This window comes from Oreochromis niloticus, linkage group LG3 (genome assembly GCF_001858045.2).
Source record: "Oreochromis niloticus isolate F11D_XX linkage group LG3, O_niloticus_UMD_NMBU, whole genome shotgun sequence".
Lineage (NCBI taxonomy): Eukaryota > Metazoa > Chordata > Actinopteri > Cichliformes > Cichlidae > Oreochromis > Oreochromis niloticus.
In genome coordinates this window covers 72,859,290-72,882,615 of record NC_031967.2, presented here as the reverse complement: position 1 = coordinate 72,882,615, position 23,326 = coordinate 72,859,290, and the positions used below count along the sequence as shown (strand labels likewise).

The following is a 23,326-nucleotide window of genomic DNA, read 5'->3' as shown; positions in this document are numbered from 1 at the left end:
GGGAGAACGCGGTGTCTCTGAGGCCTGCCCAGAGCCAAGCGAGTGCCCTCGAAGATGTGCTCTTGCTCCGCGAAGAGCCGCTGTATTTCCTTAAGCTTCTCCGCCCAAATGGAGAGCGCTGCCTCCTGCCACTCAAAAAGGTCAGAGTCCGCTGGGTCAAAAGCAGGTCGTGTCAATTTGTCAGGTCTTGTGTGTGGAGGCGTGGAAGAGATGACCCAAACGCAGGACGACCCAGAAACCCTGACAACCACATCTGCAAAGCGCTGTTGCAATGCAGGAACATCTGCTTTATTGGAATGTTAATCACAATGCATCTTAAACACACTCTCTAAAAACGTCATGCCCACAGCACGTTTTTGAGAAAAATCAAATAGTTTTGTCCTTGAAGATCATTTCAGAGTTTTTAATGAGCTGCAGGAACCCTGTTCTGTGTGAGTGGAGAACAGCCAAGTCTCCTCCTCTGATAAACCTCCACATGTACCACTGAAAACAGTTAAATTAGTTTGAATCTGAAATCAGGGCTCAAACTACTTGTTCTGAGACCAACTCTTCATTTTTCACACCAAACTGTTTAATAAGACAAACGTTACAGAGTTCATCAAATATAACTAACACTTTAACATTATCAGGATTTCATAATACAAACTTCAAATCAACAGGAAAACAGCTGCAGAACATGTGGATCAAAATGAATTCATTAAAAAACAACATGTGGACTTCAAGGATACAGTAAATACACTAAAGTGAAAGGAGAAGCCAATAATTTGAAGGAATTTGAATTAAGTAAAAGTCACCTGTGATCTTTAAAATGGTCCTGATGTGTGCTGCTGTTTTTAACTTTCAACATTTCTTTGCTGCCACTGTGAATACGAATGTGGTCTTTGCCCAATTAAATAAAGGTTACACTGACTCACTGCTTCATCTTCTGGTACAAACTGGTATTATATGGAAGTACAGCCCAAAACCAGTTTAGCTTGAGTTTCTTTTTTCTGGACATAAAGTCACAGCAGGTGTTGTTTCAAAGCTGGTGGACGGATTTAGTTCATTTTGGAGGTTTTAAGAGCAACTGCTGTGAAAACATTTGTAGTTTGGGGAGAAAATGATGAAAGAAAGAAGAAAGAAACTCTTTCCCACCACCACAGTGGTGACATGGCTGAGAACTCGATCTATCTGTGTCAATCCGCTTCTAAACAAAGACAGTGTAAATCAGGGAATTCCTTCAACATTTTTATCCTGAACGTCGCCTGAAATAAAGAGCATCTCTGCCAATGTCCAATTACATTTTACTGTTTACATTACAACACTCAGCTTACTGAGAGAAAATGATTCTTCATTTTTCCAAACAGTTCATTCAGTATAACTCCATAAGTTTACTGATCAGACTTGTTCCAAACACTCAGGTTACAATTACAAGATAAAAATAAATACATCCTCACAGTAACTGCACTTGTAGTGTTATTTTCTGGTGTGGATCTGTTGGTGTTGATTCAGCTGATGTGGAGATTTACAAGTCTTCTCACACAGGTCACATTTGTAAGGTCTCTCCTCAGTGTGGCTAAACATGTGTCGTTGTAACTGTGCATCTGTTGTAAACAGTTTCCCACATTGATCACAGCAGGAAACATCATTTCCAGTGTGAATCCGTAAGTGAATATTTCGGTAGTGTTTGTCGCTGAAACTTTTTCCACAAAAGTCGCAGCTGTACGCCTTAATTCCAGAGTGGGTAACTAGATGCCTCTGTAAACCGCCATTTTGAGCAAAAGCCTTACCACACAACTCACAGCTGTGTGCTTTAAATCCACTATGGGTGATTTGGTGTCCTTTTAAGTGTGCAGCCCGGGTAAAAGACTTTCCACACAAGTCACAGCTGTAAGGTTTAACTCCACTGTGGATGAGTTGGTGTTTTTTTAAGTTTCCAGCCTGGGTAAAAGACTTTCCACAAAACTCACAGTTGTAAGGTTTAACTCCACTGTGGATGACTTGGTGTCTTTTTAAGTCTCCAGCCAGGGTAAAAGACTTTCCACACAAGTCACAGCTGCAAGGTTTAAATCCATTGTGGATGAGTTGGTGTCTTTTTAAGTCTCCAGCCTGGGTAAAAGACTTTCCACACAAGTCACAGCTGTAAGGTTTAACTCCACTGTGGATGAGTTGGTGTCTTTTTAAGTCTCCAGCCCGGGTAAAAGACGTTCCACACAAGTCACAGCTGTAAGGTTTAACTCCACTGTGGATGAATTGGTGTGTTTTTAAGTCTCCAGCCAGGGTAAAAGACTTTCCACACAAGTCACAGCTGTAACGTTTAACTCCACTGTGGATGAGTTGGTGAGTTTTTAAGTGTCCAGCCTGGGTAAAAGATTTTCCACACAAGTCACAGCTGTAAGGTTTAACTCCACTGTGGATGACTTCGTGTCTTTTTAGGCTTTGAGCCAGGGTAAAAGACTTTCCACACAAGTCACAGCTGTAGGTTTTCTCTCCCTTTCTTCTGTGAGGTTTGTCGGCCTCCTGAAAGCGCTGACTTCTTGCTCCATGTTGGTCCTGCAGTGACAGAGATACAAACAGAGGCAGTGAGTGAAATGCAGTCGTGAAGCAAACTGAAACTCCCTCCATTAGTGGAATTTAATGTGAGAACAAACACATTGTTGGTGTGTTTCCACCACCTTCTGGTGAAAGTATCACATTACAATGATGTGCTACAATGAGAGTTTTAATGAAAATGACATTATTGAAGAACTTCTGTGGTTTTTGGTTGTGAATGTAGATTCTGTATATATGGAGGAGCCCAGGATGGAAAAGATAAAGCTGCTGTTAATGGGTTTTTAAAAACCAACCAGCTGTACACACAGTTTCAATAACAGTGTAACTGTGATGTTTTTGTCACCTTTTGTCTTGAAGTCATTGTTTCCTCTGTAGCGGCTGAGCTGAGTCCAAATGGCTGAAATTGTTCCTCTGCTGCACCACCAGACTCTTCTCCTCCTGTTACTCAGCTGGGACACAAAAAGTATATATATGTATTTTATCCCTGACAAAAAGAAGCAGAGCAAATAAACATGACTAAACTCCTCAGTATTGTAACAACAATACTGTACCTATGAAGCTTCAAGGTGAAACCCCAGAAGCAACTACAAAAAGAAAGTCATCAGTTGCCTACAAGAACTTGAAAGGGAAAAACCCCTCAACCCCCTATTACCGCCTTTACCCAGGGGATGCTACACCCTGTATATATGGACATCCATAGATCCACAAAGACGGAGTCCGGATCAGTCTCAATGGTAGCAGTATAAACTCAGCCACCTACAACATTTCCAAGCACCTCATTACCATCCTAGCTCCCCTAATGAGGTTTTTAAAAAACATTTCAAAACTCACTTTGTTAATGTGGAATTCTAAAATTATTTTACAAATGGAGAATTTATTCTACAATTCATCATCTAAGCATCTAAGAATTGTGTATTTCGATGTGTGTGGTTATTGTGGTTCTCCATATGGTGGTACAAATAGAGGACATAGAGGAAGTGGCACACATCACGAGGGGGTACATGTTGAAGGTGTTAACAACACACAGTGTGGTTGGCTAGGTTAACTCACAAGCAGAATTTAGCTGTGCCTGACTACAATAGAGACTTTCTTCTTTAGATGTTTCTGAAACAAGAAGGTGTAGTAAACTGAGATTTGTTTCAGAAAAAGGGGTAAAGTAATTAAAATGACATACATAACCACAGAATGTTTTAATCCTACTAACACATACACACACATGCAATGAAGCTCACGAATATCAGATGGTATTTTAAGCCTGTGTTTCTGATTTTATCATCTTGTTCGGTTCACTTAGTGAGATGAGAAACGATACATGAACTAGTGGACAAATATTATATTAGGAAAGCTGATTGAATGATAGCAGGGGTGAACAGAATGCAGCAGAGGGTTTAAATGAGTGAGACTAACAGATTCTTAGTTTCTTGTTCCTGATGATCAGATAAACGATGAGTTTAAAATCCAGTTAAGGAACGAAGAAGGCCAAAGATTTTAAGTTTTTAAGAATAATTTTTGATTTATGTCTTAAATTTGACAAGCATGTAAGGGAGATTGCTAAAACGGTCAAGGCTAATGTGAATTGTTTTAAGTTAATTCGGCACTATATACCTACTTCAGCAGCTCAGTCATTTATGCATTTGTCACGTTCCTGGGTCTTTTGACCCAGTGTTTTGAGTTCTAGTTCATTTTTGATGTTTATGGTTTATGTTTAAGTTCTTTAGGTCAGCAAAGTTCATTTGGTTATTAGATTCCTCTTGTATTTTCTTCCCCTGTATTTAAGTTTCCCTCACCCTTTGTGTTTCATGCTGCGTGTCTTATGTTATCAAGTTTGTAATGTCATGTCTGCGTCTCATGTTTCCTGTTTTATTTTGAAGGTCTGTGTCCTATGTCAGTGTAGTCAGCTTTGCTTCCTTTGTCTCGTTATGTCAGACTAGTGTCAGCTGTTTCCCCATGTGTTTCCACTTCCCCTAATCACCCTTGTGTGTATTTGGTCTGCGTGTTTCTGGTCATTCTTTGTCAGGTCGTCTATTGTTCACACCATGTTTTCCATGCCATGTTTCTAGAGTCCATGTCCAAGTTTTTCATGTTGTTTGTTTAGTTCTTCCAGTTTAGGTTAATGTTAGTTTCACTTCAGTTTGCCTCTCCCTTTGTTGTACTTTTTTTTTTTTTTACCAGCCTCATTAAACGGCTCGCTTTTTGTTAATTCAAGTTTTGTTTCACGTTCCATTTTGGGTCCTCTACGTTAGTGATGGGCAGATGAAGCTTCATGAAGCACTGAAGCTTTTCATCCAATTGGTTCACCCCAGCGCAAAGCTTCTTGAAGCTTCATTTGCTCTAGTAGGACATCTACTGGACGTAAAAATATTAGTTGGCATGAATTTGAATAGTGTGGCATTTTGTACACAGCCTGTAAATGTCAACAACAAAAGGAGTGTGTAAAACATGTATATTGTAGTGATGGCAGTATAATGTGTGTATTTATACTGGCAGTATGGAAAATGATCATTTGGAAATGCTTAAAATGGAAATGATCATTTACTGTGAGGTGAGGTGTGGTTGGGGTGTGGAAAGTGGTTGTGCTTTTGTAACGTTGAGGTATGGACAGCTACACACTGAGGCTTTGAGCATCAGTCCTGCCTCTTCACATTTTATTCTGTAAAAACTAAAGTTTCACTGCTTTTATGACCTTTTTAGTGGGGAGAACATAGCTAGGATTTAATGATTTAACAAATCTTTTAAATCTTTTGTCCTCCACAATGCTAAATGGCTGGGAGTCCTCAATCACCATGCTAACCAGGTCTCCATCTATTTGAGATTGTTCTCCTGCGGAAAGATAATAAAAACAAAGCACAAATATAAATATCACACACGTAACTTATTACAGTTGTATAATATTGTTCTATCATTTAGTATGATTACTGCATGCTATATTATCATGGCATTTGATGGCTCACCTGGTCTTGCTCCACAATCGGTGTTCCCCTTATTCTCATGCAAAGCTCTGTAGTGCCGAAGCATGGATGATGTGTTGTTGTTATATCCCAGCTCCCTGGCACATAGCAAAAACTTCACCTTGTACAAAAGTAAAGACAGCTTAACATACATTGTATTGCACCATCAGTATTATGAAAACACATCATCTGTAGAAATTTGCATACCTTGTTGGGAGGAATAAAATCAAAATGTTCCCACACAGGGGAAGACATCCTCCTCTTCTTAGCTGGCTCCATTCTCTCCTGACTTTCTCTCCTCACTCTCATAAACCTCCAAACTTTCTCCAAACTTTTTCCAAACTGTCTCCAAACTCTCAGTAACCGCAACTCTCCATCAAACACCCACATTTTGAATGAAGTCTGAGGGGTTTATATCGCTGTGAAAGCTCGCGGCAAAGTTCGAACCGCTTCATGAACCAGTCACGTGGTTTAGCCAGGCAGCGAGGCTTCGGACGTCATCATTTTCAGCTCCTCCCATAAATGAAGCAAGCCTCGATACGCGCTTCGCGGAAACGCCCCCTCTATTACTCGACACACGCTTCGAAGCCTCGATACAGAACGTCCCATCACTACTCTACGTCACTCTATACAGTCTGCCTCTGCCAGACTGTGACAGAACAACCTGACCAAGTGGGACCCAGAAGACATTCATTTCAAACTTTTTGAGTTTAGTATCCACATCGCACAGCTCCATGGATTTTCTCTGCACAAGGTGGAGAAGAAATCTATTCGGGTCCAGCTATGTCGGATTATTGCTGCCAACCCGTTTTTTTGTGGAGCGTTTATCGGAGCATCACAAAGACTTTGTTTTGGCTACAACTGGAGGAGTGTCCCATTCACTGCCAAAGCAGCAGCCTCCCAGCATGCAGACTGAATCACTCCAGCCCCTGTGTGATGCAGCTCTCCCTACGCCAGCTACAGAAGTTAAAGTTGGCGTGTTGAGTCTCCCGCCTGTCTCCATGTCCATGTCAACGCAGCAGCAGACAAGTGCTGCATTTTCCTTGACACAACCAGTGGCTGCTTCTAGCGCCACATTCACCTCAGCCATGGCGGCGCCAGCCTCCACAACCGTGGCTTCCAGGAGGAGGTGGCATCCATGGCATCACCGCGGCTTACAGCAGCATGAGGTGGGTGACTATATTCTGGATCTGCGTGTTTTTTCTAAGGAGGAAACTAAAATTAACACAGATTTGCCAGTTCATGGGCCCGGTTATGAAGAGCCTGTTCTTGTTCATGAAAGGACTAAGACTGACAAGTTACTGCCCAAGTCTTCCACGGAACATCTTATCCCTTTGCACAATTATCTAGCATCTCTGTGTATTGATCATGCCACAACCCATGCTTCTAAGAAGTCAGGCTTCAAGACTGTTTTCACTGGAGATGCTAGCCGTGAGGCTCAGCTAAGCCCCTGTGGGAATGAGACCCAGGTCAGGTTGGATCCAGAGGCTGAGTTGGAGGTCCCAGTTTGCTCTGGACCTCCCGAAAAGCCTGTTGCTGCTTCCATGGGGGTCACTGGGCAGTTTGTGCAGCCTCTTCTAGTGTCTGCTGGGGGTTCAGGCGAACCACCCCAGCACTCCATGGCTCCTGCTCCGCCATCAGTTCCTGCTGAGTGCTCTGGAGAGCCCACCCTGCCGTCTGTGGTTGCCATGCCGCCACCTGCCATGCCACAGCCAGAGGTCTCCGCACCTGCTGGCCCTGCCACGCCAGCTGGAGGTTCAGCCGAGCCCATCCAGCATCCAGGGCCTGTCAAAACAGCCTGTCCACGGGGCCCCACCAAGCCACCTGAGGGTCCACGTACACACCCACGTCGCCGCCGGCCATCAGCCAAGTGGGGCCAGCCGTGCCTGCTTCGCCACTGCCACCTTCCATGTGGTCAGCCCCCTGATCGCCTCCGTTGGACTCGTGGCCGACCCCCTGAACCTTTGAACTGTTATGCTGTCGACCTTCGGGTCGGCCCCCTGAACTTTTCAACTACGGACTGTTGTATCCCCGACCCCCCGGCTTGGCCAACTGAACGGCTTCGCAATGAACCTCTGTTCTACAGAGATTGGGGTCGCTCTCCTGAATTATGTTCTGGGACTCTTATGCACTTGTGTTTGGACTGAGTGTTCCAGATTGTTTGTTTGGTTGTTTAGTTTCAGTTGTGTAGTCAGCTTTGCTTCCTTTGTCTCGTTATGTCAGACTAGTGTCAGCTGTTTCCCCATGTGTTTCCACTTCCCCTAATCACCCTTGTGTATATTTAGTCTGTGTGTTTCTGGTCATTCTTTGTCAGGTCATCTGTTGTTCACGCCATGTTTTCCATGCCATGTTTCTAGATTTCATGTCCAAGTTTTTCATGTTGTTTGTTTAGTTCTTCCAGTTTAGGTTAATGTTAGTTTTACTTCAGTTTGCCTTGCCCTTTGTTGTACTTTTTACCATCCTCATTACACGGCTCGCTTTTTGTTAAGTCAAGTTTTGTTCCACGTTCCATTTTGTCTGCATTTTGGGTCCTCTACGTCACTCCATACAGTCTTTGTCTGCCAGACTGTGACAGCATTCCATGATATTCTCATTTTTCATATTGTATGACAGTTTGGACCCAAGGAGCACCACCTACAATTCAGCCTGTGGTATCCTTAGATAACAAATCTTTAAAAATAATGGCTAAATCTGTTCGATTGGCATCATTTAGGGCTGCACAATTAAACGCTAGAAAATCGCCATCTCAATTCATACTTATTATTTCCAAATGACAACGATGGGGGGGGGGAATCCGGCTTTCAAAAAAAACCACTTCTTGCTCAACAAATGACAAGGGCAGAGCCTCATACCACGTGATACAGAAGCCAGCTGGCAGTGAAAAAACAACGGAGAGCACGTGAGAGAAACTGCCTGAGGGGAGAAAACACAATGAGTGCAGAGGAAAAGCTCTCTGATCGCGGTGAGAATGACAACCCCACTGTAACATCAATTCCAAGAAAAGGTTTTCCTTCCTCTGTGTGGAAGTTTTTTGGTTTCCAAGAAGACGATGAGAGTCAAGATATCATTTGCAAGCTGTGTTTTGCCACAGTAGCAGAACCGCAAGCAACACTACGAATTTGTATAACCACCTTAAACGTCACCATAAAGTGCAATATGACAAAGCTGTAAAGGCCAAGGAAGTGACAGGAGAAAATCCGTCCCGGTCAACCACCTGCTCCCCTCAGGCAGGAGGCTCCGGTCCATTCGCACCAGAACAGAACAGTTTCTTTCCCTCTGCTGTTGGACTCATGAACAATAACCACATGACATCCCACCACTAACACGTGACCCTATACTGTGTTCACTGCATCATTCCATGTTTGGCACTGATCACCACCTGCACTCATGTATATATCTATCTACTTAGCACTTTTAATTTTTATTTTTGTTTATTTAAGAGTTATATGACAGTATGCTGCGGTACTTAGTGCAAACAATTTCCTAATGTTGTAAACCTGCTCAACATTTGGCAATAAAACCCTTTCTGATTCTACTAACACACGCACACACACGCACGCAATGAAAATCAGCTTGTTATCTCCCATCAGTGTTAAAATAGTGTAAATTTAACAGACACTTGTTATCAAATGCTGAGTGTATCCACTGCTGACAATTAACTCTCCAGGTTTCAGGACAATAGGTGAAATTTTTGGTGAAAGGGGAAAAAAAGGAGGAGAGATTCTGGTTTGACCAACCAGTGATCAGACAATAAATTTAGTTGTTAATATAGTAAATTTTCAGATGCTTTCTGCTTGATTGGTGCAGGACAAGTAATTTACTGTATGGACCAAATTATCTTTTGTGATAATATATTGAACATGTATTTCTGTTGTCCTGTCAACTTAGTGGGTTATGAGCTGATATGCAAATTAGCTGATTGTTACTAGATCAGAGAAAGATGACTGGATTGTAAAACAAGTGAATAAGATGTAACAGAGGGTTGAAATGAGTTTGATGTGATGTATGGGTGAAGCTTGCACCCAGATACACACATCTGAATACATAAGAACAAACTTGTTTTGTGAAATACACGACAACATGTCACAAGTTTTGTGTTGGGGAAAAAAGAGAAGAAAAGTTAAATAAAATGATTGGGTCTGTGAAAATGAAAAAGGAGTGAAAAAGCACAGACCTGGGGAAGGAATTCACATTCTAGTGATTATTAGGAAGCGTTTAATGGTGAACATTAGTGTGGTGTGAACTGTGCAGCTGCTAATAAAAAGGGGGAGAAATTTCTCTGTGTATCTTGCAGGTGGAACTAGGTCAGTTGGCCCCAGACTTTCCAGAATAGTGTGATATTTTTGAGCACTTGTGGGCAACCAGTAAATATGATGTGGGGAACATGAACAAAGGTAGTGACTCTTAAGTCTGATTTCAGACCATGTAAGCATCAGTCATCAACTAAAGCCAGAAGCAGTGGCTGCAACACTGCATGGCAGATTCTAATCCATACAGCATATGTTGTTTCACCAGAAAGCAAAACTTTTCCTGTGATTTCTGGCAGATTTGGGGGTTTTGTCTTAGTACCAGACTGATTCTGCCAGTTAGGTTTGGGTTGTTTTCTTTTTGTAAGAGAAAGACAGTTTTTAAAAAATATATATTTAGACATGTCCTGAACAAGGCCTAATATGGTTTTGGGTTTTTTTGTAACAGTGCACTTACTTCCTTCACAGAAAAGGAGGGTTGACCACATGATTTACAGCAGCACCTCTGGAGTCTGATGATCCAGACCTGATCTCCAGGATGCTCCACTGCTATCGTTTTTTTTTTTTGTTGTTGTTTTTTCTCTGAGGGTCTTTGTAGAGGATTCGGCACAGACACAGACAGACATGAGTGAAGATGAAGTAGAATGTGCAGTGAACACAGAACGTACGGTTACGGTGTAACCTTGGTTCTCTTAGTGAGAGACTCTCTCTCCACACCGTTACATATTCCATATGTAACGCCACGACCCCCCTTGGTCGTGGCGTGTGGATATTTCTTTAAGACACTCCGGCACGCCCGGCTACGCCCCACAGCTGACGTATAAAACAGCTGTGCAGACGTGACACCGGTGATCGTTTGATCGGAACGCGTCTCCGAGTGGCCTCACGGTGGAGAGAGAGTCTCTCACTAAGAGAACCAAGATTACACCGTAACCGTACGTTCTCTAGCATATCGAGACTATCTCTCCACACCATTACATATTCCATATGTACGGGGTAACTCTGTAAAACACCCCACGAGGAGACAGTGCAACCGAACCGCCGAGAGTGAAGACCAAAGAACCATGTACAAATACACACATGTACACACCACCCAAGTGGTGTGTACATGTGTACAAGCCAGACGCGAAGGCCGAGCCAGGGGGTGGAGGCAGCAGTCCGCAGATGCCAGACTGGCTTGAACCGGTCATGCAGGACCGCAAGTGATCGGCCGCTCAAGGTCAGCCCGGGAACCGCGAGGCAGATAGCCAGGGAACGAAGCACACCGAGCCGCCAAGTAACAGCCCGCTGGTCGCATAGGGCCACGACATGCGGGCAATGCCAGACAGAGAGTCGGCACTACAGCTGGAGAACTACAGCCGGCAGCTGCAGTACAGCAGCTGGAGAGGAGGGCCAAGCCAGGGACCTGACCTGCAGGTCACCCCAGGGCCAAGTGGCTGCGCTGTCCATAGACAGGGGAGCCACGAGAGTGAGCTCGAGGACGAGACACCCAAGTACAGCCAGCACTGCAGGCTGGAACACAACACACTCGCTGGCTGGCTTATCAGACACAGCGAGGCTAGGCTAACGTGTAACGGGTGAACCACCTGCAGGGGCGGGCCATTTAATGCTTTCAAACCCAGCATGGTCTGCCTAGGCTGTGCTGGCAACAAAGCAGTGCATGCAAGCAGCAGCTACTTTAGCCAGCACAGCATGCTCTAGGCTGCTGTCATATTAGTTATATATTGCCCTTTTTCACCCAGGCACAGCCACACTGCTCGTGCCTACCACAAAAAGGCAAAAATGCCATACACAGACATGTTTGGGACGTGTGGGCTGCCATACTTCTGCTGCCAAGCAAGGGGGCGGGGCCACACGCTAACGAGGAAGTGCTAACAGGTAGCCGGCGCTAGCCGCAACCTGAATTCCCCTTCCACTGTTTATTAGCTCCTGCGTCACAGTGCTGACAGGTAAAAGCATATGCTTGGAACTCTGACATATTTCCCCAATGTACCCGAGCTACAAGCGGAACCCTGCTGGCCGCGTTAACGCGTGAGCTGTGAGCGACATGCCAGACAGGCTAACCGGCTGGAATGCTACTCGCAGGCCGGCTAACGATAGCTGGCACGAACCGTAGCATAATTCCCCACTGTTTATTCCCACAGTGTTAAGCAGGCCAACAGCGAACGTTTGGAACACTGAAGCCTTATCCCCTCTGTGTTAACACACATAGCAGCCGAGCTGCACAGTGCCAAGGCGACAGCGTATGCTTGAACGCTGAAGCCATATCCCCTCTGTGTGAACACACATAGCAGCCGAGCCGCACAGTGCCAAGGCGACAGCGTATGCTTGAACGCTGAAGCCGTGTCCCTGCCGTGTTTCCTCACTGTAGCCGAGCTACTCACTAGCTGCACAGCATGGTCCGACCAGCGCATAAGCCTGTTTTTTTTTTTCGAGGCAATATGCCGGGGAAGGGGACCAAGCAAGGGACAGCTAGGGGGAACCAAGCTAAGGATACCAGGGAATACCGGGGCTACCAGGGGACCTAGGTTATTCTCCTAGTTCTGATGATTTGACACATGGGAGAGACCATGTGTCAAAAGGAGGGATTCCAGGTTTATCCAGGTTTAACATGAAACGATGCTTTCTATGTTTTCCATGAGTTTTTTCATGATGATTTTTTCCATGGCTTTTTTTTACTATGATTTGTGGGATTAACCGTTCATGTACAGGTATTAAACCTCTACAAAGGGGTAAATCAATGTTCAGATAATGTCGTTGGTGTGACCTTTCTAATCATTACATAAATGATATGCATTTACATGACTCTCCGAACATCAAACTCTTTTAGAGTCCTGAGCCTGAGTAAAAGTGACTGGAGTAATTATAGTATGTGCATTTCATAGTTAATTGACCAATAATTACTTGAGTACATTTTGCATGGTAGTGAGACTGTTTTCCTAGCCTGTAAATTCCTGATGCATAAGTGCATTAGGTCCTCATTGCCTGAGAAAACAATAACAGTTGTGAGTTCTTTTGACATGTGTACTGAATTCTGACACATTGTTTGACACCCTAAAGGTAAGATTTTGGGTTCGTCACATTTCATTGAGGGATTTTTGATAGGCCTCAAACATGCCTGAAGCACCTAAAGAATGAGGTAGTTCTTCCAGTGTTAAATGTGATTGTTTTGGTTTCCCCAATCACTGATGTGGGCACAGTAAAGATAATTGTAAATTCCTTTGAGAGGGTTTACACTGTTTGAATGGGTCTATTGCCCAACAACAGTAAAGAGTACAGTACACTGCATAGATAGAGAGGAAAGATCTGTCGGTCTGTTGTAAAATTTCGCTCAGAAGTGTTTGATATATGTTGGCTGTACATGGTCACTTCTGGGTTTTACCCCAGACTTTGAAAGCACTAACATTGAAGTTAGTTTATGCTTGTGGTATTCATTTACCTATAGGTTCTTATATAGTCACTGTCCTTTATGGTAAACATCTGGACAGGGCAAAGCAAAAGGCACAAAGGAGTGTGTGTGATGTTTAGAATATTCAGAAACCTAAAGTATGTATCAGCAGCAGAATGGACTTGAAAATAAGTGCCCATGTTTGTTTCAGTTATATGAAGCGTTGAATATTGTGGATTAGTAGCACTGCTGTGTTTGTTGCATCACATTGCTGTAATTGTTTATATGTTTTATATATTCTGAGGTAAGTTGATCTATAGTGTTCCATCATATTCTGTAAGGATGTTATGCGTTTGTATACTTTCTGCCCAGTCTGACCCATTTAGCAGAAGTTACCCTGTTTAGGCTCTGATATCTATTCTGTATGGCTTAAAGCAGTTATGACATGGTCTGATTTTATCACCCAATAAGCTAATATTTAATATATGAATACTTGAATCTTTACTGAAGCTCAGTATTTGACAAAGTTCAGGTTCACTGCTGTAATAACTAATAATGATTAATATAAAAAGAACTTTAATATTTCCCATATTATATTTACATTACCAAAATGAGATGACTTTACTCTCATGAAAAACATTAGCTAATGGTTATTTACTAGCTAATCTTAAAATGACTGTTCAGTACAGAAATGAAGCCCAACAATCATGTTTTTACAGTCCCATGGTCTCAGCCTCAGATACTCAACGAATCAAACAAAGCTCATATAAAAACAGATGAACAAAAACATTTTCTCTTTCATTTCTGTTTAACAATGTTGTATGAAACATTTCCAGCGGTTAGTAGCTGAGCAGTGCGATGGAGGCCAGACCGTCCAATTTCACAAGACTCGTACTTTCGGTTTAGAGGATGAGGCCCACGTAAACCGCGTCCTCCATGGCTGCAGACCCTAAATTGGGATACAGCCCATAAAGGTGTGTGTATGAGGAGTGCTCCTCAGATCCACTTGGTGTTTGCTGTGACTGCATGTAGTGGGATCAATGCGCATTGGTAATAAAGCTTTGATGAAAAATACTTTGGCCTCATCTGACCCTTCTTCTCCAGCTGGGATATCAAAAGAATGGGTGAGGTCAAGAAGAAGTGAAACTCAACAGCACCTAGCCAAGTCCGATCACTTTCTTTCTAAGCTTCTTAGACTTTTCCAGCTTTGTGTGTCTGTTAAAACGCTTTATACAAATCCTGCTGGAATATGTCTGGTTACATCTGCAGTCAAAGTAAGATGGAAATAATTGAACAAGTGAGCAAACCATCAACTTCTCCCAGCATGCTGAGCTAATGATTAGTTGGTGTTTTTCTCCAAACACTCTCTCACTCTTCTCTCAACGGGATCACAATAAACTGTGAACAGACACCAAGGAGAGCAGCAGAAGAGCTGTTGAAGTACGCCGACTTTGGGGGTGTTAGTGAGCCGACAATGGAGTAAGGCATGTTGGACTGGGCTCACGCCTGTCTAGCTTATATTTAAACAATTCCAAGCCCCTTTTAAAGGCTAATTTAAATGAACTATCACTCCCCGTAATACCTGTGACCGACGGGGAAAAACGGACCAGTGGTTACAACCGGAATGGCATCTAAACTCTGGAAATATAAGTATACCGGCCCGAGGCAGATACAGTGGCTTGCAAAAGTATTCGGCCCCCTTGAACTTTTCCACATTTTGTCACATTACAGCCACAAACATGAATCAATTTTATTGGAATTCCATGTGAAAGACCAATACAAAGTGGTGTACACGTGAGAAGTGGAACGAAAATCATACATGATTCCAAACATTTTTTACAAATAAATAACTGAAAAGTGAGGTGTGCATAATTATTCAGCCCCCTGAGTCAATACTTTGTAGAACCACCTTTTGCTGCAATTACAGCTGCCAGTCTTTTAGGGTATGTCTCTACCAGCTTTGCACATCTACAGACTGAAATCCTTGCCCATTCTTCTTTGCAAAACAGCTCCAGCTCAGTCAGATTAGATGGACAGCGTTTGTGAACAGCAGTTTTCAGATCTTGCCACAGATTCTCGATTGGATTTAGACACCAGACAGGTCAGGGATAAAGTTATTGAGAAATTTAAAGCAGGCTTAGGCTACAAAAAGATTTCCCAAGCCTTGAACATCCCACGGAGCACTGTTCAAGTGATCATTCAGAAATGGAAGGAGTATGGCACAACTGTAAACCTACCAAGACAAGGCCGTCCACCTAAACTCACAGGCCGAACAAGGAGAGCGCTGATCAGAAATGCAGCCAAGAGGCCCATGGTGACTCTAGACGAGCTGCAGAGATCTACAGTTCAGGTGGGGGAATCTGTCCATAGGACAACTATTAGTCGTGCACTGCACAAAGTTGGCCTTTATGGAAGAGTGGCAAGAAGAAAGCCATTGTTAACAGAAAACCATAAGAAGTCCCGTTTGCAGTTTGCCACAAGCAATGTGGGGGACACAGCAAAGATGTGGAAGAAGGTGCTCTGGTCAGATGAGACCAAAATGGAACCTTTTGGCCAAAATGCAAAACGCTATGTGTGGCGGAAAACTAACACTGCACATCACTCTGAACACACCATCCCCACTGTCAAATATGGTGGTAGCAGCATCATGCTCTGGGGGTGCTTCTTTTCAGCAGGGACAGAGAAGCTGGTCAGAGTTGATGGGAAGATGGATGGAGCCAAATACAGGGCAATCTTGGAAGAAAACCTCTTGGAGTCTGCAAAAAACTTGAGACTGGGGTGGAGGTTCACCTTCCAGCAGGACAACGACCCTAAACATAAAGCCAGGGCAATGATGGAATGGTTTAAAACAAAACATATCCATGTGTTAGAATGGCCCAGTCAAAGTCCAGATCTAAATCCAATCGAGAATCTGTGGCAAGATCTGAAAACTGCTGTTCACAAACGCTGTCCATCTAATCTGACTGAGCTGGAGCTGTTTTGCAAAGAAGACTGGGCAAGAATTTCAGTCTCTAGATGTGCAAACCTGGTAGAGACATACCCTAAAAGACTGGCAGCTGTAATTGCAGCAAAAGGTGGTTCTACAAAGTATTGACTCAAGGGGCTGAATAATTATGCACACCCCACTTTTCAGTTATTTATTTGTAAAAAATGTTTGGAATCATGTATGATTTTCGTTCCACTTCTCACGTGTACACCACTTTGTATTGGTCTTTCACGTGGAATTCCAATAAAATTGATTCATGTTTTTGGCTGTAATGTGACAAAATGTGGAAAAGTTCAAGGGGGCCTAATACTTTTGCAAGCCACTGTATATGCTGAGAAGGCCTTCGACCGAGTGGAGTGGGACTACCTTTTCTATACTTTGAGCAAATTTGCTTTTGGCCCCAGATTCATATCATGGGTTAAAACTCTCTACAATTCACCAATGGCAGCTGTGCGTACTAATAATACGATCTCTTCTTATTTTAAACTCCATAGGGGCACTAGGCAGGGCTGCCCCCTATCTCCACTTTTGTTTTTCTCCACTTTATCTGGTGGAGGCTTTCAGGTCTGGTGTAAAAATGGTATTCTGTCAATGCAAGACCTTTACATAAGCAACAAATCTGCCTCTTTTGAGCAGCTGGTAAACAGGTTCTCCATACCCAAATCTAATGTTTTTAGATACTTACAACTACAAACCTTTGTATCCTCACATACTGACTGGTTCCCCTCTTCTCCACCTGTCTCTCTGCTAGATGATATTTTTAAAGTTCCATTTGATCAGAAACAAATTATTGGTAACATCTATAATAAACTAATCTAACACAGCTCAACCACTCTCAATTATCTAAAATTAAAGTGGGAAAAAGATTTAAATGCTGAAATTTCAGGTGAAGACTGGCTGAAAATTCTAAGAAGGATTTATTCATCTTCAATATGCCAACGTCATACTGTTATTCAGTTTAAAATTGCACATTGACTACACTAGTCAAAGACTAAACTGTCCAGATTTAGATCAGATCTGGATCCTCCCTGTGATAGATGTAAGCAGGCTCCGGCCACCCTTCTACATATGTTTTGGACATGTCCAATGCTTCATCAGTTTTGGCAATTGGTTTTCTCTACTTTGTCAAAAATTTTAGGAGAGCCATTTGATCCATGTCCCTTTGCTGGTCTATTCGGTACCGTCCGCAGGGGAGGCATCTGAACAAACATAAGCTGAAAACCATAGCCTTTTGCACTCTGTTAGCTTGGAGACGTGTGTTGTTACATTGGAAAGACTCCTCTCCACCTTCATGTTCACAATGGATTACAGACATGATGCAGTATCTTAAACTGGAAAAGATGAGACAATTGTGTGCATGTATACATCTGTAAATGTCGATGTTTATTGTCACAGTGCCTAACTTGACCCCCCGGCCCCCCCGCCTTCCTTCAATTCTGGCAGATGGGTGGGTGGGTGGGGTTTCAGTTTTTATTTTAGCAGTATGCTGTACTGCTTGCATGTTTAATTTGTTGTTTGTGATTGTACAAAAACCTTTTTCAATGAAAAAGACTTCGATTTAAAAAACAACAGTGAGAAGACATTAAAAATGTATAGCCCAGAAACAGAGATGTACATTGACAATACAGAGAAAAGGTCACTTTATTAAGTCTGTGAAGGTTCTCAGTCATCCAGGTCATCGTAGACTAAGGAGCTTGGAAAGAAAAGTGTCTGGACTTCTTGAGTTGCTTGAAGACGTTTCACCTCTCATCCGAGAAGCTTCTTCAGTTCTAAGGATCAGTGGTGGAGAGTCCCAGATTTAAACCTAGTGGGAGTTTCCCCCCAAAGGGGGACAAAGGACCCCCTGATGATCCTCTACCTAATCACATGAGCCAAGGTGTGAAAGCGGGTGTGGGTCCTAATCAGCCAGAGTTTCGGGTGAGCTCATTGTGAAACCTGGCCCCACCCTATCATGTGATTTCCTGAGGTCAGATGGCCCAGGGTGTGAGTGGGCGTTAAGGCGTCTGGGAAGGGATCTCAAAACTGGATCTCAAAACTGGATTATAGATGGAAGCACTTAAAACATGCGGTTATCCTAATTGGGCGTTTATAAAGTCAGCAAAGATGCACAAAAAAGAAGATCAGACACCAGCAAGGGAGGATAAGAAGGACAGACGCAACAACATTGTCATCCCCTATGTAGCCGGTGTATCAGAGAAACTCAGGAGAGTTTTCTCCAAACACGACATCCCAGTGTACTTCAGACCCAGCAACACACTCAGACAGAAACTGGTTCACCCTAAAGACAAAACTCCTAAACACAAACTGAACAATGTGGTGTATGCGGTACAGTGCAGCGAGGAATGCCCAGATCTCTACATTGGAGAGACCAAACAGCCACTTCACAAGCGCATGGCACAACATAGAAGAGCCACCTCCACAGGACAAGACTCAGCAGTTCATCTGCATCTAAAGGATAAAGGTCACTCATTCGAGGATGCCAACGTTCACATTTTGGACAGAGAGGACAGATGGTTTGAAAGAGGGGTGAAAGAAGCCATTTACGTCCACTGTGAGCGACCATCTTTGAACAGAGGCGGGGGTTTACGACACCAACTGTCTGCCATCTATAATCCAGTTTTGAGATCCCTTCCCAGACGCCTTAACGCCCACTCACACCCTGGGCTATCTGACCTCAGGAAATCACATGATAGGGTGGGGCCAGGTTTCACAATGAGCTCACCCGAAACTCTGGCTGATTAGGACCCACACCCGCTTTCACACCTTGGCTCATGTGATTAGGTAGAGGATCATCAGGGGGTCCTTTGTCCCCCTTTGGGGGGAAACTCCCACTAGGTTTAAATCTGGGACTCTCCACCACTGATCCTTAGAACTGAAGAAGCTTCTCGGATGAGAGGTGAAACGTCTTCAAGCAACTCAAGAAGTCCAGACGCTTTTCTTTCCAAGCTCCTTAGTCACTTTATTAAGAGTTTTAAATAATGTACAGAAATTGAGAGGAAAGCAGAGAGACTCAAAAAGGGCACCGGTAATGATTAGTGATGTTCAGATCATTGTCAGAGTAGCTGCAATTAGATGTTATTAATTGTAGAGCTCTGTTGTGGTTGTTCAGTGTAATATAAAACTGCTTAATGTTACTCTAATCAGATGTCCTGACCTAATTATATAAATTACATATGTGCACTTTTAAGGCGGTATTGATTATTTTCAGTTGCTTAGTTTTGCATAGAAAGGGTGACACTGAGTAACTAATAGTTAATCACATGTTAGAATTGTATATACAGTTGCTTCCAGATGCCTATAGCACCTGCTGCTTATTGCATTTGTGTATAATACGTAATAAACATTAAGACTAAACAGTGTTAAAAGAAGAAGAAGAAGTACGCCGCCTTCACGGATTCTTTTTGATGGTAGCGATCTGGCGGAGACTTTTACTTCAAAAATCAGACATCTTTATTTTCCCTGGAAGAAAATAAAATACAGATGCATCTGGAGATCATCATATGAAGTCCTATTCTACAGGCTGATTTCCCTCACCCAGACTTATACCCGTGGCTTCCAGTCCTGGGGGTTGGCTGTTCTCCTGCCCTGCACCCTTTTGTTCATATTCAAAGACTATTTTTCTGTATGTATTCTTTCCCTCTAGCAACCGCCATTTCATAATGTTGCAAGCAATCACGAACTCTACAGTCTGTCTAACTCCAGTGCATACCAAGCAATCTATTATTCTCAACAGAAATAAACTCAACATAAACTGAACCCACATTAAAGTTAGCTCGGTGCTTACCTTTAGATGAGCCCACAAACCGAGAGAAACTCCGTGATGAAGCTGGAAATCTTTCCAAACAGGAAACAGATCAGGGAGCAGAGACCCACGTGGTTCACGCTGATCTCAGCTACAATCCAGGAGACAAGGGTGTGCAGATCGATGCAGATATCAATCCAAACGTTGGTAGTGGTATATGTTCCTGTAAGTTCACTACTTTACTCCCGTTTCATGAAAAAGCAGCTCTCTCTGCGCGACTCCTCTCCTGCACACACACTTTGCTCCGCCCCCTTTTCCCGGCTCTGCTGTGATTTGTTGCTGTGTGGTCACGTGACTCAGCGTCACAAGGTAACCACGTGGGTTGTTATTTCAAAACTTCCCACTCTTTTCTGTGACCTCGATGAAAACGTCATCGTGGGAAGGAGATTTGCTAAGGACTCAGGGAAAGAGAGGAGCGGGTGCTGAGAATTAGAACAGCCTTACACTTGTCTCTCTGTAACAACGTGACACCGGATGTCCGCCTGTTGAAACTACATTGTGCAGAAGATGGACTACAAACATCTCACAATGTGTTCTAACCCTGTTGTTTTGTGTAAACGAGAACAGCCTGTTAAAAATATCCTTTCATTACAAAGTTTGAATTTTATAGAAGAAGGAACCTTTAGGTCAGATTTACTAACATCTGCAGCAGCTCAAAGACGTCTTTTGATGTTAAAAAGCTGCTGGATTTACTGAAGAGACTCAGTGTCAGTTTGTGACTCAAAGTTATGACATATGTGTTTGTAAGAGTTTTACTTTCAGGAGAAGAAGATTTAAATGAGTGACACAAATGTAAATTACAAAGTCTCTGTCACACAATTTACTGCAAATTGCACAAAATTTACCACAGAAAAAATCCTGTCTTGTTCCTGCTGTGGTTGTGATAGTGAGGACAGTTTATTGTTTTAGGGGGAGATGTTATCAAAACAAGTTTCTGATCCGCTCAAAGTTGTTATTTCAGTTCCAAAAGTTTGGCTCTGTCCTAAAACTCTCCAGTCAGTCCTTATACTGATGGTTTTGAGGTGAGCCCCACTTATTTTTCCTAATAATACAGTTTATGTGAAACCAAGCAGAAATGAATTACGCTTCTTATTTTTTTGTAGTGCACACAGCTAACTCTCTCTGCTGAATATGTAAAAAAAATAAAAGTATTACTGTGTTACATGCCTGAATGTTGCTCATGGTCTGATGGTGAGAGGAGTAGAAATATTTTCCTGCTATTATTTGCTGCTATTTTTATAATCATCATTACCATTTCATGGTTGAGAGTGATGTTGCATTCAGATGTTCAAATATATTGGTATCATATTAGTCTTTATTACAGGTTCAGTATAACCACTTCAAACTGTGGAGTTGAATTTATAATTTTAAAGGCTTTTGAGTGTTTTTATATTCTTACACATAGTCTTCAGTGGGTGACAGGCGGAGTTGCAGGCTGACAGGAAACATGTCTGCAGGGCATGCTTTGGCAGAAGTGAAACCGAAAGCAGAGTGAGTGCAAGCCAAAGAGTAGGGTGTTTATTATGCATTTATCTTTGATTTAAGCTTTAAGTAGTTGGATTAGATTGAAACAGTTGTTTTATACATTTTACATAGAAGTTAAGATCATTACACACAGGATGGTCTTGGCCTGGTTGCCTAAGTTGAGGTCAACTAAGGTTCAGAAAGCAGATGCAAACTCTGCACGCACAGACAGACGTGACATACACATACAGACACAAATAGTGAGAGGTCACGACACGTACGCAGTACACAGCATGCACGCGCCCCCGCACGTGCACACACACACAGACTCATTTAGTAGGTAAGAGTTTATGACTGCAAAGTTGTGCCTGCATGAGTGACATTTTGTGCAGAACGTGGACCAGATGTCCCAGAAGATAAGCGACAGCGAAGACAGCTGAGAGGAAGCACCTGGCGTCGACCCGAAGAAGATGTTCTGTTTTAGACTATGTTAAGAGTCATTGTGGTTTTGGAGTGACGTATGCTTTGTTTAACTCTGCCTGGTAACAGGAAGACTGCCAACCCTATAAAGTCTTTGTGCTGACGATTGTAGTTAGTCCAATACTGAATCTGAACAGTATTGGCTCCGCATATGTGTATTCATTAAAATGCCGTCTAATTGCACACCGGACCGGATCTGTGGTTATTTTTGGATTCCTCTCTCAACATTTGAACCTTAACAATGGGAAATAATGTTTTCTGTTCTTTAGCACATCGAACAGTCAGCTGTTCACAGAGTTCAGGTTTAATGGATGAAACAGTTTGTACTGATGCATCTCTCCTCTGGATAAATCTGTACCCGAGTCCTGATCCTCAGAACACTTTGCACAGTACTCAGTTATTTCTATCAGAACAGTTATTTCTCATATTAAAAGCATTTTGATTCTCCTTCAGCCTCCTCTGATTTATCCCAATTTCCCTGCTGTTTTCAGAGAGAAACACTTGCATGAATCAAGAGCGTACTCTGTATTGTTGAGCCACTAATTGCTGCTGCTCTCAGCAGAAAGCTGATTTTTACTGAAGTGGCTTCTTCATAGAGAGATTAAAGCACACTGTTAGTAGATCATCCTGCAATTGTGACACCACAATAATTTGCCTCGCTTTATAAATCTGTCACTTCTATAACATATAAAATTAAATACATAATACAATAAGGACTTTGTGAATGACTTTGTTGACTTCTTGGCTGAATACATGCCAAAATATGATTGTGTTCTTATTGTTGGGGATTTTAATATTCATGTGTGTTGTCTTGATATGCCCATGGCAAAGGGCTTTTTTAAGCCTTGTTGATTCTTTTAATCTGGTGCAATGTGTGACTGGTCCCACACATGATCGTGGACACACACTTGATCTTGTTTTATCTCATGTTTTTCTGTTTTTAATGTAGAGATTTGTGATGCTGTGTTTTCTGACCACAGTCCTGTGATGTTTGAAGTTCCTCTTGCCTGTAAACCTCACGCTGCTGCTCGGCCCTGTCGCATTTTTAACTCCTCCACTGCTGAGCAGTTTTCAACAGTTTTTAACCAGACCTGTAAAATCCCAGAGTTTTTATGCAGCCAGACCGAGGAACTGAGCTCATGGTTTTATTCCACCTGCCAGACATCTTTGTACTGTTTGGGACATGGCTCCATTAAATTCCAGGCAGTCTAAAACTAAATCTGAGCCCCGGCTGAACGACACAACCCGAGCTGTCAGACACGAGCGCCGTCAAGCTGAGCACACGTGGAAAAAGGACAAATATAAGTGTCATTTCAGATACTAAAGGAATGTTAGCGTCAATATCAAAAAACTGTAAAAGATGCCAAAAGAAAACACTTATCTGACATTATTCTGTCAAACTGTCACAACTCGCATGTTTTATTTAAAACTATTAACTCTGTTCTTAGTGCACCACATACTGACTGTATCGAGCCCTTC

The 23,326-nt window shown here is 42.8% G+C and overlaps 1 protein-coding gene across 1 annotated transcript; it reads right to left on the bottom strand.

Annotated features, from left to right (window-relative positions):
• Positions 1–797: 797 nt before the first annotated feature.
• LOC112846525 (zinc finger protein 98-like) lies at positions 798–2,893 on the bottom strand. The gene is made up of 2 exons (XM_025906091.1): positions 2,876–2,893; positions 798–2,532 (listed from the first exon to the last, which is right to left on the bottom strand). The coding sequence occupies exons 1-2, from the start codon at positions 2,891–2,893 to the stop codon at positions 1,456–1,458; spliced, it is 1,095 nt and encodes a 364-aa protein (XP_025761876.1). The 3' UTR covers positions 798–1,455.
• Positions 2,894–23,326: the final 20,433 nt, after the last annotated feature.